The 18678-nt window shown below is 39.6% G+C and overlaps 1 protein-coding gene across 1 annotated transcript; it reads left to right on the forward strand.

Moving 5' to 3' along the window:
• Positions 1-15265: 15265 nt before the first annotated feature.
• LOC120076120 (uncharacterized mitochondrial protein AtMg00810-like) lies at positions 15266-15670 on the forward strand. The gene has a single exon (XM_039029900.1). It carries the CDS (start codon positions 15266-15268, stop codon positions 15668-15670), a length of 405 nt encoding a protein of 134 aa, XP_038885828.1.
• Positions 15671-18678: the final 3008 nt, after the last annotated feature.

An 18678-nucleotide genomic window follows, 5' to 3' on the forward strand; every position in this document is an offset into this window, starting at 1 on the left:
TCAGGTTGGAACAGTTTTTGAAATTTTCCCTTGTGCTGACATTGGAGTTTTGCAGTTTTTTTTTGTTTTTTTTTTTTTTTGTAAATGAAAATGGACGCATTTTCTGAAATGCTACATACTTCCGAGTTCATCTGCTCAAACCTTCCCACCCCCAAATTTAAAGATGAGCAAGGTTTCTCAATTGTATTTTTTGATAGACTAGACAAACACTTAAAGAAAATTCCAAAAGAAGGTTTGAGCAGAACTTGGAAAGATAAAAAGGTAAAGTACTGCTAAACTAAGCATTTAACTAAGTGTTAGTCAAAATTTACTAAGTATAGGAATGTTTCTAAGTGTAAACATATAATACATCATAACAACACAATGAAGATCGTAAAATAAACAAGATTACAAATATAGCAAAGATTAACAACAAAGGAAGGTAAAGAAAGAGGCACAAGCAAAGAGTAGAGTGAATTATGTACATTGATTGTATTGACTATTAACAAAGTATGTGAATATATTACAAATGGTCACATTACAAACACACATTTTCTCATGCCTGTACACGAGTCAAAGAATTCGGTTAAGTTACAAAATTTGATTCGAAGGGTGCATGGATTTGCAGTTCATGTCATGCTTCCAATTAAACGCAGATACATTTTTGCTGAGACGGGCAACACGCATACATTCCCCGCAGCACACCCCTTAACTAAATACATTTATGGAGGATACCTCAACATAGTGCATTTAATTAAGGACCCCTTGGCGAATATCAGACAATTATGGTAACTAAACGACATCCATTATGTTATACCCGTGGTGTTTTGTAAACAGTCCTATAAGCCCATAGTGCCTCGTCAAGCTTGGGTGACCAATCTTTTCTGGCAGTATTAACCACCTTCTCTAAGATTGTTTTGATCTCCCTATTAGAGATCTCTGCCTACCCATTAGTCTGTGGGTGATAAGTAGTTGCCACTCGATGGCTAACGTTGAATTTAGTGAAAAGGTTAGCAATTATGCGGTTGATGAAGTGAGAGCCCTCATCGCTGATTAAGGCACGTGGCGTTCCATAGCGCGCAAAAATATTCTTCTTCAAAAACTTTGCCACAGTGGTTGCGTCATTCTTGGCACATGCGATGGCCTCAACCCATTTTGATACATAATCAATCGCAACCAAAATATATTGATGACCTTTAGATGGTGGAAACAGTCCCATGAAGTCAATTCCTCATACATCAAATAATTCAACTTCTAAGATTGACGTCAATGACATTTCATTTCTTTTGGACATATTCCCTGTCCTTTGGCACCTATCGCATTGCACAACATGGGCATGGGCATCCTTGAAGAAAGTTGGCCAAAAGTAGCCGCTCTGTAAGACTTTTGCTACAGTTCTTTGCCCCCCAAAATGTCCTCCATATGGGGACTCATGACAGAGTTCTAAAATGCTCTTGGCTTCGTGCTCAGGAACGCATTGACGTATTATATGATCAGGTCCTTGTCGATATAGGAATGGATCGTCCCAAAAATAAAATTTTGCGTCGTGTCTTAGCTTCTTCTTTTGCTAGTAGGTATAATCATCCGGAAGTTGGCCGCAAACTATAAAGTTTACTATATCCGTATACCAGGGAACATTAACGCCTATTGCCATCAGCAGCTCATCGGGGAATTTTTCCTCATTTTTCTGTCCCTTGAACCTCACAATTTTCTAGTCTTGACAAATGATCTGCGACTTAGTTCTCGGTGCCCTTCCTATCTTTAATTTCTAGGTCAAACTCTTGCAGGAGCAATACCCACCGTATCAATCTTGGTTTTGCATTCTTCTTCGTCATTAGATATTTAATCGCAGAGTGATCTGTATACACCACCACATTTGTTCCGATCAGGTACTGTCTAAACTTCTCCAGTGTAAATACCACTGTAAGTATTTCTTTCTCTGTGGTCGTATAGTTCTCTTGTGCGCCGTTCAATGTTTTGCTCGCATAATAAATGAGATGCAAAACCTTTTCCCGGTGTTTACTCAAAACTGCGCCCACCGCATATCCACAAGTGTCACATATCAATGCAAAGGGTTGCATCCAATCTGACGCAACCAAAATCGGAGTGGAGACAAGTGAATCTTTTAATGTGTTAAATGCTTTAGTGCAGGGATCATCAAAATTGTACTTGCGATCAACTTTGAGAAGTGCATTAAGGGGGTCTTGCGATCTGAGAGAAATTGCGAATAAATCTTCTATAAAACCCCGCGTGACCCAGAAAGCTCCTTAGTGTTTTTACATTCACTGGTGGTGGTAATTTGGAAATTGCGTCAATTTTTGCTTGATCAACTTCGAATCCTGCCTTGGAGATTTTGTGACCCAGAACTATTCCTTCCTCCACCATGAAGAGGCATTTTTCCTATTTCAGTACAAGATTTGTTTCCACGCGTCTCTTCAAGACTTTCTCAAGGTTGGTCAAACAGAAGTCATAGTTACTGCCGAAAACTGAGAAGTCATCCATGAAAACCTCAACTGACTCTTCCAAGTAATCTGAAAATATTGCCGTCATGCATCGTTGAAAAGTGCCTAGTGCATTACAGAGTCCAAATGGCATGCGTCGGAATGCGAACGTACCAAATGGGCACGTGAAGGTTGTCTTGTCCTGATTCTCTAGCGTAATTGCTATTTGATTATACCCTGAATAGCCATCAAGAAAGCAAAAAAATTCATTCCCTACAAGTCTGTTCAACATCTGGTCAATGAACGAGAGTGGAAAATGGTCCTTTTTAGTGGCCAAATTTAGCTTGCGGTAGTCCATGCAGATTCTCCATCCGTAGTTGTCCTTGTGAGAACCAACTCTTTCTTGTCATTGGTGATGACTGTCATCCCCTCTTTCTTTGGAACACACTGCACTGGGCTTACCCAGCTGCTATTAGATATCGGGTAGATGACACCAGCATCCAGCCACTTCACTATTTCCTTCTTTACAACCTCCTTCATGGCAGGTTTTAAGCGATGCTGCCTTTCTACTGATCCATTCTTTCCTTCCTCCAACGAATCTTGTGCATGCAATACAAAGGACTAATTCCTCGAATATCTGCCAAGGTCCATCCTAAGGCTTTTGTGTTGTTTCTTAGGATCCGTATGAGAGCATCTTCTTTCTCCTTACTTAGTGATGCAGAGATGATAACTTGTAACGTATCGTTACTTCCCAAGTAAGCATACTTTAAGTGCACCGGCAACGGCTTTAACTCTAACATAGGTGGCTCTTCTAAAGATGGCTTAATGTGCTATGAAGTTCGTTTAGATAACTCGAGCGATTCAAAATTAGATTCAGCATGAATTGCGGCACAATCCTTCTCCAATATTGCACCATTTTCAACATCTTCCTCCTCTATTTCCTTCAGGGGTTCGTGCAACTGTTCTCCCTGCAGTTCTTCGATATATTGGCAGTTTTCCACATCTCCTGGATACCTTAACGCTTTGAGTACGTTGAACTTTACCTCTTGATCATCGACCCAGATGGTCAACTCTCCTTTTTGCACATCAATCAATGTTTGTCCTGTGGCAAGAAATGGGCGTCCCAGGATGATAGGGATTTCTCTATCTGCCTCATAATCCAATATAACAAAATCTGCGGGGAAGATAAACTTGTCTATCTACACGAGAACATCTTCTATCTTGCCCTCTGGAAGCTTTATTGAACATCGGCCAACTGTAATGTATTCGTGGTTGGTCTGGCTTCGCCGATGTCCAGCTTCTTAAAGATTGACAAGGGCATCAAATTTATGCTCGCTCCCAAATCACACAGTGCGTTCCCGACCATCTTCCCTCCTATGATGCAGGGTAATGTAAAAATCCCAGGATCCTTCATTTTAGCGGGGAGATTATTTTGAAACAAAGCGCTACACTCGTATGTTAGTGCAATTGTTTCATTTTCTCTGATCTTTCTCTTGTTGGCTAGAATGTCCTTGAGGAATTTCACATAGCTTGACATCTGTTCTAATGCTTCTATTAAGGGAATATTAATATACAGATGTCGTAGAGCGTCTAAGAACCTCTGAAATTGCTTACTATCGTCTTTCTTTTTCAACTTGAACGGGAAAGATGGAGAATCCCGACGTGTTTCCTTCTCAGTGAGGTCATATGCTTGTTGTGTGTTGTTGGTTGGAGGTTGCATTGAGTGAGAATTTAAGTCTTGAGAAGCTTCATCTTTTGTAAATAATCTTGCTTCTGAATTTAAGTCTTGTACCGAATTGGGATTGCTTTCATTATTTTGTACTTGGTCATCATCAATAGTTAAATCAGCTGGTACTGTTACTGCATCTAGTACCTTCGGCGCAATGGGGGCTGTTGTTTTGCCGCTCCATAATGTCACGGCATAACATTGTTCTTTACCTTTTAGTCCCAATATTCCTGAACTTCCTGGTGATGTACCAAGCGTTTTCTTCTTTAACTCTCTCGCAAACTGATCTATTTGATCTTTTAATCCTTTGAGAGAGTCAGCTTGTGACTGTCTCATTGCCTCGCTCTTTTCAATGTAATGGTTTAGTAACATTTCCAGAGCCGATGTACTGTAAGAGGTATCATATACAAATAGTTGGTCGCATGGTTGTGTACCCTGAGAATCACTTGGACTGCAGTCCGGGGTAGTGAAGATCGGAGGGTTGCCTCGATCCTTTTGATAACTAACTTAATAGAAACTATGGCCTTCGTGAATGAGATTCTCATCCAACCCGAAAATTGGGTGATCCAACCAATCATGGTTGTGGTCATTGCCCCATGATTCATCATAAATAGCATATACGGGTTGTTGATCCCATGGGCAGACATCTGCTAGATGTACCTTTCCCCATTGAGTGAAATCCATAGCAGTCATATGAGTCACCGCGTTAACTTGCGCTGCTCTTTAGGAGAGAGTTTTCTGCTGATTAGCCACCATCTGGAGGAGCGATGTCATCGTCGTCATTTACTCGACCAGTGCGCTCATTTTGTCTGTTGGCACATCGACGCTTTCTACTCTTTCTGGTTCTAGACATCTTACCTCAATCTCATTATCAATCCATTCATCAGAATGTCGTGATATACGATCAAATATGTCCTTTGCTTCTGTATATGACTTATTCATTAATCTTCCCTCTGCAGAGGAGTCGACAACTGCTTGCGTTGATGGATCTAGGCCATTGTAAAAGGTTTCCATCAAGATACTATCAGGAATCCCAATATGCGGACAGTTCTTTACTAACCATCAAAATCGCACCTAAGCGGTGCTCAGTGTTTCATAACTCTTTTGCTCGAAATTCAACACCTCTCTTCGCCTCCTTGTGTTGATAGATGGAGGGAAGAATCTATTCATGAACCTATCAAACAACTGTCCCCATCCATGAATTTCGCCCGACTCTAATGCTTGAGCCCACCTCTTTTCTTCATCCCACAATGTGTACGAGAATAGATACAGTTTAAGATTTTCTTGAGTTACACCAGGCGAAGAGAATTCACTATATATTCTGCGAAGTTTGTTAAATGTGCGTGTGGGTCTTCTCCCGATAATCTCCGAACTGTCCCACATTCTGAATCATTTGCAGTATGATAGGTTTCATCTCAAAGCTTGCATTCCTCTTAACTACTGGTTTTGAAGTTCCAGGTGAAAAATTGTAAAGATCTGGCGCTGCATACTCCCTCATAGGGATGTTTTGATCAGCGGCAAGAAAAACAGGATCTTGCACTGGAAAATCTCCCCTCAGGTTTCTAGCAGGAGCCATATTCTCTTCAGCTATACTTTTTCACCAGTTAATTCAACCCTGATGAACTCTGTGCGAAGAATGTACTTGATCTCTAGGTCCATTTAGAGTTACCAGACTACCTCCAATACTCCTAAGTCATCAGACTGCTATCCGCGTTGAACAGTCAGTACAAAGAGATCTGTCCTGCACATAACATGAAAATATTCAACACTAACCGTTAACCAGCCTCCTCGGCAACGGCGCCATAAACTTGTAGATTTATAATGCGTTCGGTATGAATGAATGATATTAAATGCTCATAATGATGTGATACTACTACTATTTATGCGTTAATTAGGGATTGCTCAGGAGTATGCCCTGCGTTGTCACAAGTTTTCTTACGATGGAACCAAGTGTAATTCCCCCACAAGTTTCTCGGTATGATCCGAGATCAAACACGGGGAAGTGGTACCGGTTTCATGGTATATGCGACCGGGTTTTTAATTCTTTATAAAAGGTGTGTACAGTATGTAAATTTCAGTAAAATAAAGGAAAGCGATAAAATTGCGATAAAACATAAAAATATAATAAACTTAAGCTAGATGTTACAAGATACAGGCTTCATGTGCAAGATACTAGGATTAAGGTTGGCTGTGAAGGTTGTGCAAAGACGTGGGATGCGATGACAAGTCTTGTGAACAGATTAGAAAGAGAGATAAGTATTACAAACAACGTAAGTTCTTAATTGAATTGAAGGTACAGATATTGTCCCGCTCTTCTCTCGGCATACACCTCTCAGTGATCGGCCGTGTTTCCTACATGTCTGTGGTGAAACAGAGTTTAACGTAATGAACGCAAGGTTGCTTCCATGTCTGGAAGGACTACTCGCTTTAGTTAACGCACTCTTCTGACCTTTCCTCGATAAATCAGAATAACATCTTCACTTCTGCTCTCACAGGTGAAAATGTCATTTAGCATGCTTTAGCTAAACGTATTTTATAACTTTAATACATATTAAGTTCTTGGTGATTCATATTGCTCATCAAGGGCTTAAGAAAACATAATGAAGAAAGTGACTAATGGGTGAACGAAAACAGAAAGAAAATAGTAAACAAAATCTATCAAAACATTTAATATTTCTACTAAGTGTTTGATACATGATATGTGAATAAAGAGATAAAGAAAATATGGAATACAATGAAAGAGAGATAGAACAAATACAATCTGGTGCCAATGTCTTGGCATAGATTCGATAGAGGTCTGCTTGCCGGATAGGATGGTTTCGATTGCAGGAAGAGCTTCCCTCTTAGGCTTGCTCCACCGGTAGCAGGGGTCTCTGCATAGAGCTTCGATCGGGTATATAGCAGGTCAGATCAGAGATTTACCTCTCAGCCTTATCTCGTTCTCTTCCTAAATTTCTTCGCTTCAGAACTCAGCTCAACCTTTTCTCTCTAAAATCTCACAACACTTAGCCCAGTATCTAATACCATATTTTTCTCTGAAATCGCTGGGGTATTTATAGGTGCAGATCCTTTAACTCCGACTTTGTGGTCCCCACTTGATGGTTATGGTAATTCCGCAGATTGAGGGATATTATTCCTTCTGTTATACAATCAGACCATCAATTCTGCACAACCGTTGGTTGTACACGTGTCTCAATCCTCCGCTCTCGCGGTACTCAGCTGCATCTTTCGATCATGGGCTTGCATGTGGTGTTTGTTTTTATTACCGCATGCGGTCGAAGCATAGCTCTGGACCGACTGTCGCATTACGCCGTTACTTCGGTAATCTTCTCTTCGTGGTTAATTGACGGGCACAATATCACAGAGATGCGTTGATTAGTTTTTCATGAGCCTTGAGTGCAAGCGGTGACTTGATCTGCTGCAAAACAGAGTAAATTTTGGCTTGTCCTCCATCTTTTTGGCGTTAGTGGGTGTAATTGCGAACATTTATAATTATTGTCATACTAGGTTAATTTTCATACAATTGGCGTATAATTACTAACTTTTGGTCGCAATATCTAGATAAGGTGGCATAAATAACTTATATTTCTACAGGTTATCACCCAGGTTGAAGGAGTTGAATATGATGAAACGTTCTCACCTGTTGTCATGCTCAATTCTATCCGGATTCTCTTGTCCATAGCCACATTTTATGATTATGAAATATGACAAATGGACGTCAAGACTGCCTTTCTTAATGGTAATCTTAAAGAGACCATCTATATGACTCAACCAGAGGGGTTCATAGTTCCAGATCAAGAGCAAAAAGTTTGCAAGCTTAATAGGTCCATTTATGGGCTGCAACAAGCATCTAGATCATGGAACATTAGATTTGACACTGCGGTCAAGTCATTTGGCTTTGATCAGAACGTTGATGAGCCTCGTGTCTACAAGAAGATCATCAATAGCTCAGTAGCTTTCCTGATACTGTATGTGGATGATATCCTACTCATTGGGAATGATGTAGGGTATCTGATTGACATTAAGAACTGGCTAGTTGCCCAGTTCCAAATGAAATATTTGGGTGAGGCACAGTATGTTCTAGGGATCCAGATCATTCGGGATCGTAAGAACAAATGGTTAGCCCTGTCTCATGCATCGTACATCGATCAAATGTTGATCAGGTACAAGATGCAGGATTCTAAGAGGGGTCTGTTACCCTTCAAATGGAATCGTTTTGTCTAAGGATCAATGTCCTAAGACACCTCATGAGTTGAGGAGATGAGACCGATTCTCTATGCTTCAGCTGTAGGAAGCTTAATGTATGCAATGTTATGTACCAGACCCGACATTTGCTATGCAGTAGGGATTGTCAGTCGGTATCAGTCCAATCCAGGATTTGATAACTGGACGACGGTCAAGATGATCCTCAAGTATCTTTGGAGAACGAGGGACTACATGCTTGTGTATGAAGATAAGGATCTGATCCTTACAGAATACACAGACTCTGACTTTCAGACCGATAGATATTCTCGCAAACCGACATCGGGGTCAGTGTTCACTCTGAATAAAGAGGTTGTAGTGTGGCGAAGCATCAAGCAAGGATGCATCACGGACTCCACTATGGAAGCTGAATACGTAGCCGCTGGTGAAGCAGCTGAGGAGGCTGTTTACTGAGGAAATTCCTTTCAGATTTGGAAGTTGTTCTAAATATGGATTTGCCATCACTCTTTATTGTGATAACAGCGGAGCAGTGGCAAATTCGAAGGAGCCTCGGAGTCATCGTCGGGGTAAGCACATAGAGTAGAAATACCACTTCATCAGAGAGATTATGCATCGCGGTGATGTGATAGTCACGAAGATCGCATCAGAACACAACATTGTTGATCCCTTTACAAAGGCTCTCACGGCTAAAGTGTTTAAGGGTCACCGGGAGAGTTTGGGTTTGCGGGACATGCGACATCTTATCTAGGGCAAGGAGAAGATGATACTAGGATATGCCCTAGTTTATTGTATATTGTACATGTTTTATATTGTATTGTACATAGTCTCTCGGGTTATTAGGACAAGTGGGAGATTGTTGGGATTGGTGTCCTAATTCTCCCAGAGTCTCGTTGTTTGTAATGATACACATCGTTTTATGAATAAAATAACAGTAATTTCATTTTGGTATTTATTCAAATCTAATAAACAAAGCTCCATGGTTATCTTATGTAAACTTAAGCATATATATGTGATATACAAGTGGACTATGCCTTAAGTGATAACCCAAATGGGTCTGTAATATAAGGATTAAGGTGGGATACCTGATCCTGGTGACACTACGGATACAATTTGCTTTGTAGATATTTGCAAGTGTTGTAAACTACTACAGATGGTAGATTCTAACCATTCATGTGGAGACAAGCGAGCAGGGGTGTCCTATACAAAGAGTTTGTATAAGACCGAATCACGAGATGACTAGACTCTGTATATAATACCGTTGATACTAGAGACTTGTATCTCACCTAAACGACCATAGGTGACACGACCTCAATCTTGAGTGTTTTAGGAACTCTTGCCTTTGAGGGCGGTCCTTTGATTAGTATGGGTGAGAGTGGCTAGATTGCCAACTCAACATGCCTACCTTTTTGGGGACTTGTCTGATCTGGGAGCTGGGAACTCACTTACACAAGATGGTTACTCTATTTCCGACAGCAGGATAAGTAGAGAGATTGCTTCGCTTAAGGGCCTGATTTCGGGGGCATTGGAATTAGTGGCCCAAACTCTTCTTTTGGAAGAGAGGACTCAGTCATAGTAACGACTATGACTTAATGTTCATTAGAGGAATTCAGTGGTGATTAGGAGTTAGATGTAAAATTATTGGGACATAACAGTTATTGGCCGAGTTGCGTACTTACGAGCGATCTGTGAAAGGTTGTTGCAATGTTGATTGGTTTGATGCACACATATATTAACTTCTTGGTAAGGGAGAGTTCAGTTGTCGTCTTTAGTGGAGTGCCCTGGCATGTTAACAGATGGTGGATCCGTTGTAAATAGTTTATCAGTTATTCACGTTACCATTGGAGCTTCGAGTAAGATCATAAGGTCCCCTTGGTAGCTTAAATGGATTCAGTTGAGGATCACTTTCCTGGTGTTGATTTGAAATGTTCAAATGACAATAGGTAATTCGATTATATACGATTGATCGTATGATGATATGAGTATATATTAGTGGAGGATTCAATGTAAATAAGATTTTACATTAAGTTACATGGAATAGAAAAGAGCTATGGTTTATATGTTTCATGAGTGAATATTAAACATAGGTTAGTAACTAGTATGATAATTCGTATATTTATATTGATAATAATTTAATTATTGGATCATTTACTCTTTTTCTCTAATAACCAATTTGGTGGGAGGTTATTCGTGTTACATGGTAACGTTGAGATAAAGGAAAAATGTTCTTTTTTTCTAATTTTGTTAAAAAAAAAAAAAGAAAAGGCAGAGATTATGAGCTTTCAATCTCGAAATTACTCATGGAAGTTGTCAAGTAAATTGGATTTACTAGCGGCAGCTTGGAAGTATAGTTAAACAATCGTGGATGTTAGTAAGGCGACAGGCACTAGACTAAGCGATGACCTAAACGATCGCATAGCTTTTATTAGCCGATACATTAGATTTCCTAAACGATTGGGCATCGACCTATAAGATAGGTTTTGCCCTCTCGCTGCTCAACCGTTTACACAATTGTGTTTTCTCTGTTTTCTGCTTCAAACCAAGTCACACAGAGCCCACACTCTGGATTCTCACGACGAGAATCCAAGGTAGCTTTCTTGGTGGTGTATTACTCATCGCACGTCGAGGTTCTGTTGATGGCCGTTCGTTGTTTTCGGGGTGTTCGTGACAAGGCAATCGATAGTTTCGAGGCGCGATGTTCGTGCAATGTAGCGGTCATGTTGGACGAAAGTTTGTGGTTGTTGTGTTGTTGTGATCGAGCATTCGTGATCAAGGAGCTTGGCGATGAGTCTGCAAAAGTGTGTAGCGTTTGTCCTTGATCTTTTTGTATATCATGATATAATTTCTATATTTTGCATAACCGTATGTTTCTATTTCTGATTGTAATTGTAAAGTTCATATACAATTGTAATTTGGAATGATCTTTCCACTGCTCATGGAAATACTCGTGTTCGATTCCTTTCAATATATATATATATAAATTATAAAACTTTAACCTGAACTTCCTCTCCCTCTCGCATGACGTGACACTCACACTCACAGTGATTTTGAAAAAAAACTTGCGGTGACTCACTCCCATCGCCCACGGCCATCCCACCCACCAAACTTGCTCCCTTGCCGGTTGCCACTACCCATCCACCAAACTTCCTCCATCGCCTCTCACACTCACACCCGTCGGCCATCCTGAAGGAAATTTTTTGAAAATATCCTTTGAGCAGAAGCAAAGATCGTCCCAAATTCCATTTTTTTTATTGTATTACAGTAAAACAACAACAAAATATGTATTTGCTTAAAATTACAGCACGCTTTAAAACAATTACAAAGGGTTTTAGAAACCCTTACCTTTAAAGAACGCTTTCTTCAAGAACTCCCTCATACAAGCCATGAATAGAACTCCTTCTCCACGCGCAACTCCTTCTTGAAGAACAGACACCACCACTTGAGAACCCTATGTATTCTCTTAGGATAAAGGATTCAAGCAAGAGTTGTAGGCTTTGTTTGAATCCTTGGAAGAGGGAAAGGAGATGAAAAGGAGGAGAGGGAAGAGAAGAACTTTTCTTCTCTGTTAATTTTTTCTTAAAAGAGAGAACTCTTCTCTCAGAGTGAATTGAGGAAGAAAATGATTAATTCAACCTCTTGAATCCCACGTAAGTTAACTTGAGAGAATGGGGGAGGGAATTGTAACTCCTTCCTTTTTTATTAATTTCGATTAAATTAATAAGTTATATATATATATACAACAACAACTTTATTAGATATATACACTATATGTTATATCAAATATAACATATAGCCTATAGTTTTCTATTGCATAAAATACAACATAAATTATAGATTTTACTTTCTCTCAACCATATATGGCATTTAATATAAATCACATCTATATTAAATCCACTTATATGAATCTCATCCATATAAATTATATTTGGATCATATCCAAATTTTTAATTCCTCTCAATATAAATCATTTATATTAAATTTAATTATATGAATCTCATTCACATAATCATTATTTGAATCATATTCAAATTCCTCTCATATTATAAGGTATCAAATACATTATATTAATTATATCACATATATAATTAATTTAACTATATCATGTATAACTAATTCCCTCAGTTAATTTGAACACTTCAAATTAATCCAAAAATAATTCTCAATTTAATCCCTGTTGAGCTACAAAGGGGACCTTATGGACCTGTAGATTGAAGCTCCAACGGTACTTGGATAATTAATTAAACTCTTTAATTACTCAACATCCGTTAACCGTCGGTCACTCCACTAAAGATCGACAGATGCACTCTTCGCACTACAAATAAATTTCTATGTCCATTAGATATAACCAATCAACAGTGTGATGACCTTTCACAAATTGCTTGTAAGTACAGCAGGCCAAAATTACCATTTTGTCTCTATAGTTACTGTCGAAAATAACATTTTACCCTAGGGATATTTAAGTAATTTTATGTACCCTAGGGCTTCCCATTGTCTATTTATTTGGCTTGCTGTCTTGTACTTTTTGTATTGAACCAATAATAAAAAATAAGTCTCAATCGTCGTTTTTTCTCCCTATTCTAGGGTTTTTCACGTAAACTGTGTGTTCATTTCTCGTTCTCCTTTTTACATCATGGTATCAGAGCAAGGGGACGAAACCCTAGCCGTCATCGACGAGAATCAACAACCTCCTTCAGCAGTCACTGTGGGGATCGGTGGGGCCGCAAATGTCAATATCACAGCAACCGTCCAAGCAGCCATCGATCGTTACCTCTAAGCTGCACTCCCTTACCTTTTCCGATCACTGTCCATGCCCAGCAGCCAGTCGAGCCGTCTACCTCAAATCAGAGTGTCAATCAGTGTTCAGAGTCGTTCGATCTTCAAAGCCCAGCCGATCGGAGCTGCTCCCCAGCTGATCGCGTCACACTCAACTGATGCGTCGTACCCAGAAGTCACGACTGGCTACCCTCGATCGCGTCTTGCACCTACGCAAGCCCCTAGTCGATGGACAGTTTCAGACGAATCCAGCATCGTCCCTTTAGTCGTAGCCTGTAGTCAGGGGTTTCTTTCCGGGACTTCCTCACCTCTAAAGGGATTATCCACCAAAGTTTGTGTGCTTACACTCCACAGTTAAATAGGTTAGCCGAGAGGAAAAATCGCCATTTGGTGGAAGTCGCCCGTTCCTTAATGCTATCCACACCATTCCCATCTTATCTATGGCGAGATGTTGTTCTTACTGTCGCTCACTTAATCAACCGAATGCCCTCTCGAATCCTCAACTTCAAAATCCGTTAGATTGTTTTAAGGTGTCATACCCAACTACTCGTTTAATCTCAGATGTTCTACTTCGGGTATTTGGCTGTGTTGCCTTTGTTCATTCTCATGGTCCAAACCGCATGAAATTCACACCCTGTGCTAAAAAATGTGTCTTTGTTGGGTATCTGCTCCATCAGCGTGGGTATAAATGTTACCACCCGTCATCTCGCAAATATTTTGTTTTCATGGATATCACCTTTCTTGAGGATTAACCATTCTTTCCCGTTAGCCATCTTCAGGGGGAGAACTCTAGTGAAGAGGCTAACTGGTCTATGTATGCAATTCCCTTAGAGTCATCTCCGATTCCTGAACATGTCGACCTTGTCCTCCCTATCAACCAAGTCTTATGGATAACATACTATAGGAAGAATCTCAGTAAGGAAACAACGCAACCTGTCACATCTCCGGCTCCGGTCCATGAGTCAAATCCAACATCAGGTATGTGCATTCCTGAAATTAATGATATTGATACTTGTGCTGAGATTGACGGTTGCAGAGAGGAAAAAGGAGGAAAAAGTGCTGACAGCACCACCATGGCAGATGGAGAGACAACAGTAAATAGTGATTAGGAAACAGTTCCGAAAAATGAGAATGATACTAGAGATGATGATATGAAGGGGACCTATGAAGGTGAAACCCAGGCTGAGGAGACAATCAATCACAGTAGGAAACTTGACGTATGGAAGAGCATGATGCATCCCTCAATCTTTCGATAGCCCTAAGGAAACGCACTCGATCATGTACGAAGTACCCTATGCACAGTTACATGATGTACAGTAACCTGTCACCCCAGTTTGGGGCCTTTACCACCAGTCTAGATACAGGGATGGTACCGAGTAGCATATAGGCTGCAATGGAAACTCCTGAATAGAAGGCTGCTGTCATGGATGAGATGAGGGCACTTGAGAAAAACGGAACGTGGGATCAGGTGACTCTACCCAAAGGGCACGAGACGGTTGGGTGCAAATGGTTCTTTACTATAAAGTATAAGTCTGATGGAACGATTGACCGATACAAGGCCAGATTGGTTGCCAAAGGCTTTACTCAAACCTTTGATGTGGATTACTTCGAGACATTCTCTCCCGTAGCTAAGCTTAATACTATCCGGGTATTACTGTCATTTGCAATGAACAAAGATTGTCCTCTGCATCAATTGGATGTAAAGAATGCATTTCTCAATGGGGAACTTGAAGAGGAAGTCTACATGAGTCCTCCCCTCGGATTTGAAGATCAATTCAAACACCAGGTATGCCGACTGAGGAAGTCGATATATGGGTTGAAACAGTCTTCGAGGGCCTGGTTTGATAGATTTACCACCTTTGTCAAAGGACAAGGATATACCCAAGGGCACTCAGACCACACACTGTTTACAAATATATCAACTTCAGGGAAGGTTGCAGTTCTTATTGTGTATGTCGACAATATTGTGCTTTCTGGTGATGATGATGATGAAGTTATGAGACTTAAAGCAAAGATGGCCAAAGAATTCAAGATTAAAGACCTTGGGAAGTTAAGATATTTCCTTGGAATGGAAATAGCTCGATCAAAGGATGGGATTTCAGTGTCCCAACGGAAATACACTATTGACCTACTAAAAGAAACATGAATGACTGGGTGCAAACCTGTTGACACCCCAAAGCTTAGCAATATAGGTAATAGTGTCCCTGTCAACAAAGAAAGGTATCAGCGGTTAGTTGGAATATTGATCTACTTATCTCACATGAGACCCGATATATCCTACACAGTTAGTATAGCCAGTCAGTTTATGCAGGCTTCTTATGAGGAACACATGACAATAGTTGAACACATCCTACGATATTTGAAGGGAACACCTGGTAAGGGTTTGATGTTCATGAAGTCTGATAAACGCTGCGTTGAAGCTTACACCGATTCTAACTGGGCAGGGTCTGTTGTTGATAGAAAGTCAACATCTGGGTATTGCACATTTGTTTGGGGTAATCTAGTGATTTGGAGAAGTAAGAAACAAGAGTTGTGGCCAGAAGTAGCGTAGAGGTCGAGTATCGAGCCATGAGTTTAGGGATATGTGAAGAAATCTGGTTGATGAAAGTGTTGTCGGATCTTCATTAAGGTAGCGAGCTCCCAATGAAACTGTTTTGTGATAATAAGGCAGCAATAAGTATTGCAAATAATCTAGTTCAACATGACAGAACAAAACACATTGAGATTGACAGACATTTCATCAAGGAAAGACTAGACAATGGAAGTATATGTATTCCTTATGCTTCTTCAAATCAACAAGTTGTAGATGTGCTCACAAAGGGTTTGCTCAAACAAAGCTTTGATTATTGTGTCAGCAAGTTGGGCCTTATTGATATTTATGCCCCAACTTGAGGGGAAGTGTCGAAAATAGCATTTTACCCTAGGGATATTTTAGTAATTTTATGTACCATAGGGCTTCCCATTGTCTATTTATTTGGCTTGTTCTCTTGTACTTTGTGTATCAAACCAATAATAAAAAATAAGTCTCAATCGTGGTTTTTTCTCCTTATTCTAAGGTTTCCACATAAAGTGTATGTTCGTTTCTCGTTCTCCTTTCTTCATCAGTTACATCTAACTCCTTAAGTACCACTAATTCCTCTAATGAATAATAAATCATAGTTCAACTATGACTAAGTCTCTCTCGGGCCAGTAAAGGGTGTGGCCACTATGTTGAAGACCCGAAATCAGTCCTTAATGGAGCAATTTATCTACTTGTCCCTACATCGGGGAAGGAGTGAATTTCGTCTCGTGTAGCTATGTTCCCAACTCCTCAGTCAGACGAATCCCTAAAATGGTAGGTTTGTTGAGTTGGCAATCAAGCCACTTTCATCTATACAAATGAAAGGACCACCTTCATGAGCAGGAGTTCACAACTCACTCAGGATTTAAGTCATGTCATCTATGGTTATCCTAGTGAAATGTAAGTGTCTATTATTAACAACGTTATATAAAGAGACTAATCATTTCGTTGTTTGGTCTAATATAAACTCTTTGTATAGGATACCCTCGCTCACATGTCTCCACATGAATGATCAGGATCAGATCATCTAGCATTTTACAACACTTGTAACACCTACAAAGTGGGTTGTATCTGTAGTGTCACCGGGATAAGGTACCCAGCCTTATTCATCTACTACAGATCGTTTAGGTTATTATTTAATCAAGATCAACTTGTATGTCTCTACATACTTGTTTAAATTACATGAAATAACATCATATCTTAGTTTATTGGATTGAGTATATGCTTATAAAATAACATTTATTTTATTAACAACAATATGTTATTCAAAGTTTACAAACTACGAGATTACAAGGAGATTTATGACACCATTCCCAACACATCCCACCCACCAAACTTCCTCCCTTGCGTCTCTGCTTCACCCACCCATTAAACTTCCTCCTTCGCATCTCAGTCCCACCCACCGACCACCATATTGTTGAAATCGCAGCGTTAGAGACTAGGATTCGAGCATAAACCTCTTCGAACTCGATTAATCTTCCTCGTTGTTGCTATCATACATCTCACTGGTGCTCAATCAGTCTTCCTCGGCTTCCTTCTGTCAGATCTGTTGTCTAAAGTGTCGTCAGTGTCTTTTCATCCCAAGGTATGCCTGAAATTGGAATCTCCACTTTCTGATCTGATTTGTGTAAAAGATAAAATGAGTTATAGTTATTCGTTTGATTTTTGATATGTCTGAATCGTTAGAAATCTGAAGGTATGTCCAATTTTTAGTATGTCTGATCTTTGATCTGATCTGTTAGAAATTCGAATTTGATTTGTGGTATGTCTAAAATTGAGTCATCTTTGGCCGATCTGATTTATGTCTGAATTTGATGTGTGCAGAAGATAAAAGTGAGTTATTTTTATTGGTTCTTACATACCAAATTTGATTATTGTTACTGTGTTGTTCGATTTTTGGTGTATAAATTTGATTAGTAGACAAATTTGATTATTGGTGTACAAATTCGATTTTTGTTGTTCGATTTTATGATTGTTTTGTTACTATTTGACTATTTGTAGGTGAAATTTGAAAATGACTCTATCGAATAATAATGAGTTAGAACAAGGTGGTTCAACTCCAACATCTATGAACACGAGCGAATCAACCTCAATAAACAGTCTTTCTAGTGGTATTGATCAATCTACACCTATTACATTAGATACTGATGATAATGAGGATGTACTAAAAAGTAATAGCTTGACGTCAGTAGTATGGAATCATTATAAAAGACAAAAAAATAAATGACACCATGAAAGCAATATGTAAATATTGTGAAAAAAAGTTAGGAAGGGAATCTAAAAATGGGACAAAAAATTTACACGACCATTTCAAAATTTGTCCCTTACGGAGACAAAGATGAAGGGAAACTCAACATGAGGAGTTTCTTAAGTGGAAGCGGATCGTCCAAATTCCACTGTGATTGAACACATACATTTACAGTCATACAGAACGGATTATGCACCAAAAACTAAATGACAACATGCTTCTGAAATAAAACAAAAGTTGAGAGACTATACCTATGAAGAATTACTCTTCAAGTAATCCATCGATCCAACTTGTTCACGAACGCTTCGAACAAGTCACGAACACTTATCTCAAACAAGCAGTAAACAACAACTCGATCCACGAACCAACAACGACACTACCACTCTAATTCCTCAGTATGCTCAGGGTGAGAACCTAGGAGTGGTGGACTCCGACTATTTTGGTTAAGAGGATATTTGTGAGTTTGGAGGAGGAAGACGATCGAAGAAGAAGCACTATCACATAGCAAACTTCTCGATCGTTTAGGCTATCATATAGCAAAACTTCTTATCGCATAGGCTATTGCATAGACAAAGAGAGCATATCGTATATGCTCTATGTTTGTCGTGTAGACTATCGCATAGCCTCTCCTTTGTGATCTTGTTGTTCTATTTGGTGTATCATAGTCTTCGAAGTAAAATGAAAAACTCATTTTCATTTTATTCTAATTGCCATAAAATTTCCATAACCACCCACTAAGTTAGTTTTTTAG

This window comes from Benincasa hispida, chromosome 1 (genome assembly GCF_009727055.1).
Source record: "Benincasa hispida cultivar B227 chromosome 1, ASM972705v1, whole genome shotgun sequence".
NCBI lineage: Eukaryota > Viridiplantae > Streptophyta > Magnoliopsida > Cucurbitales > Cucurbitaceae > Benincasa > Benincasa hispida.

Coding starts and splice junctions, on each gene's coding strand:
- LOC120076120 (XM_039029900.1), top strand. CDS start 15,266: ATGACTGGGTGCAAACCTGTTGACACCCCAAAGCTTAGCAATATAGGT.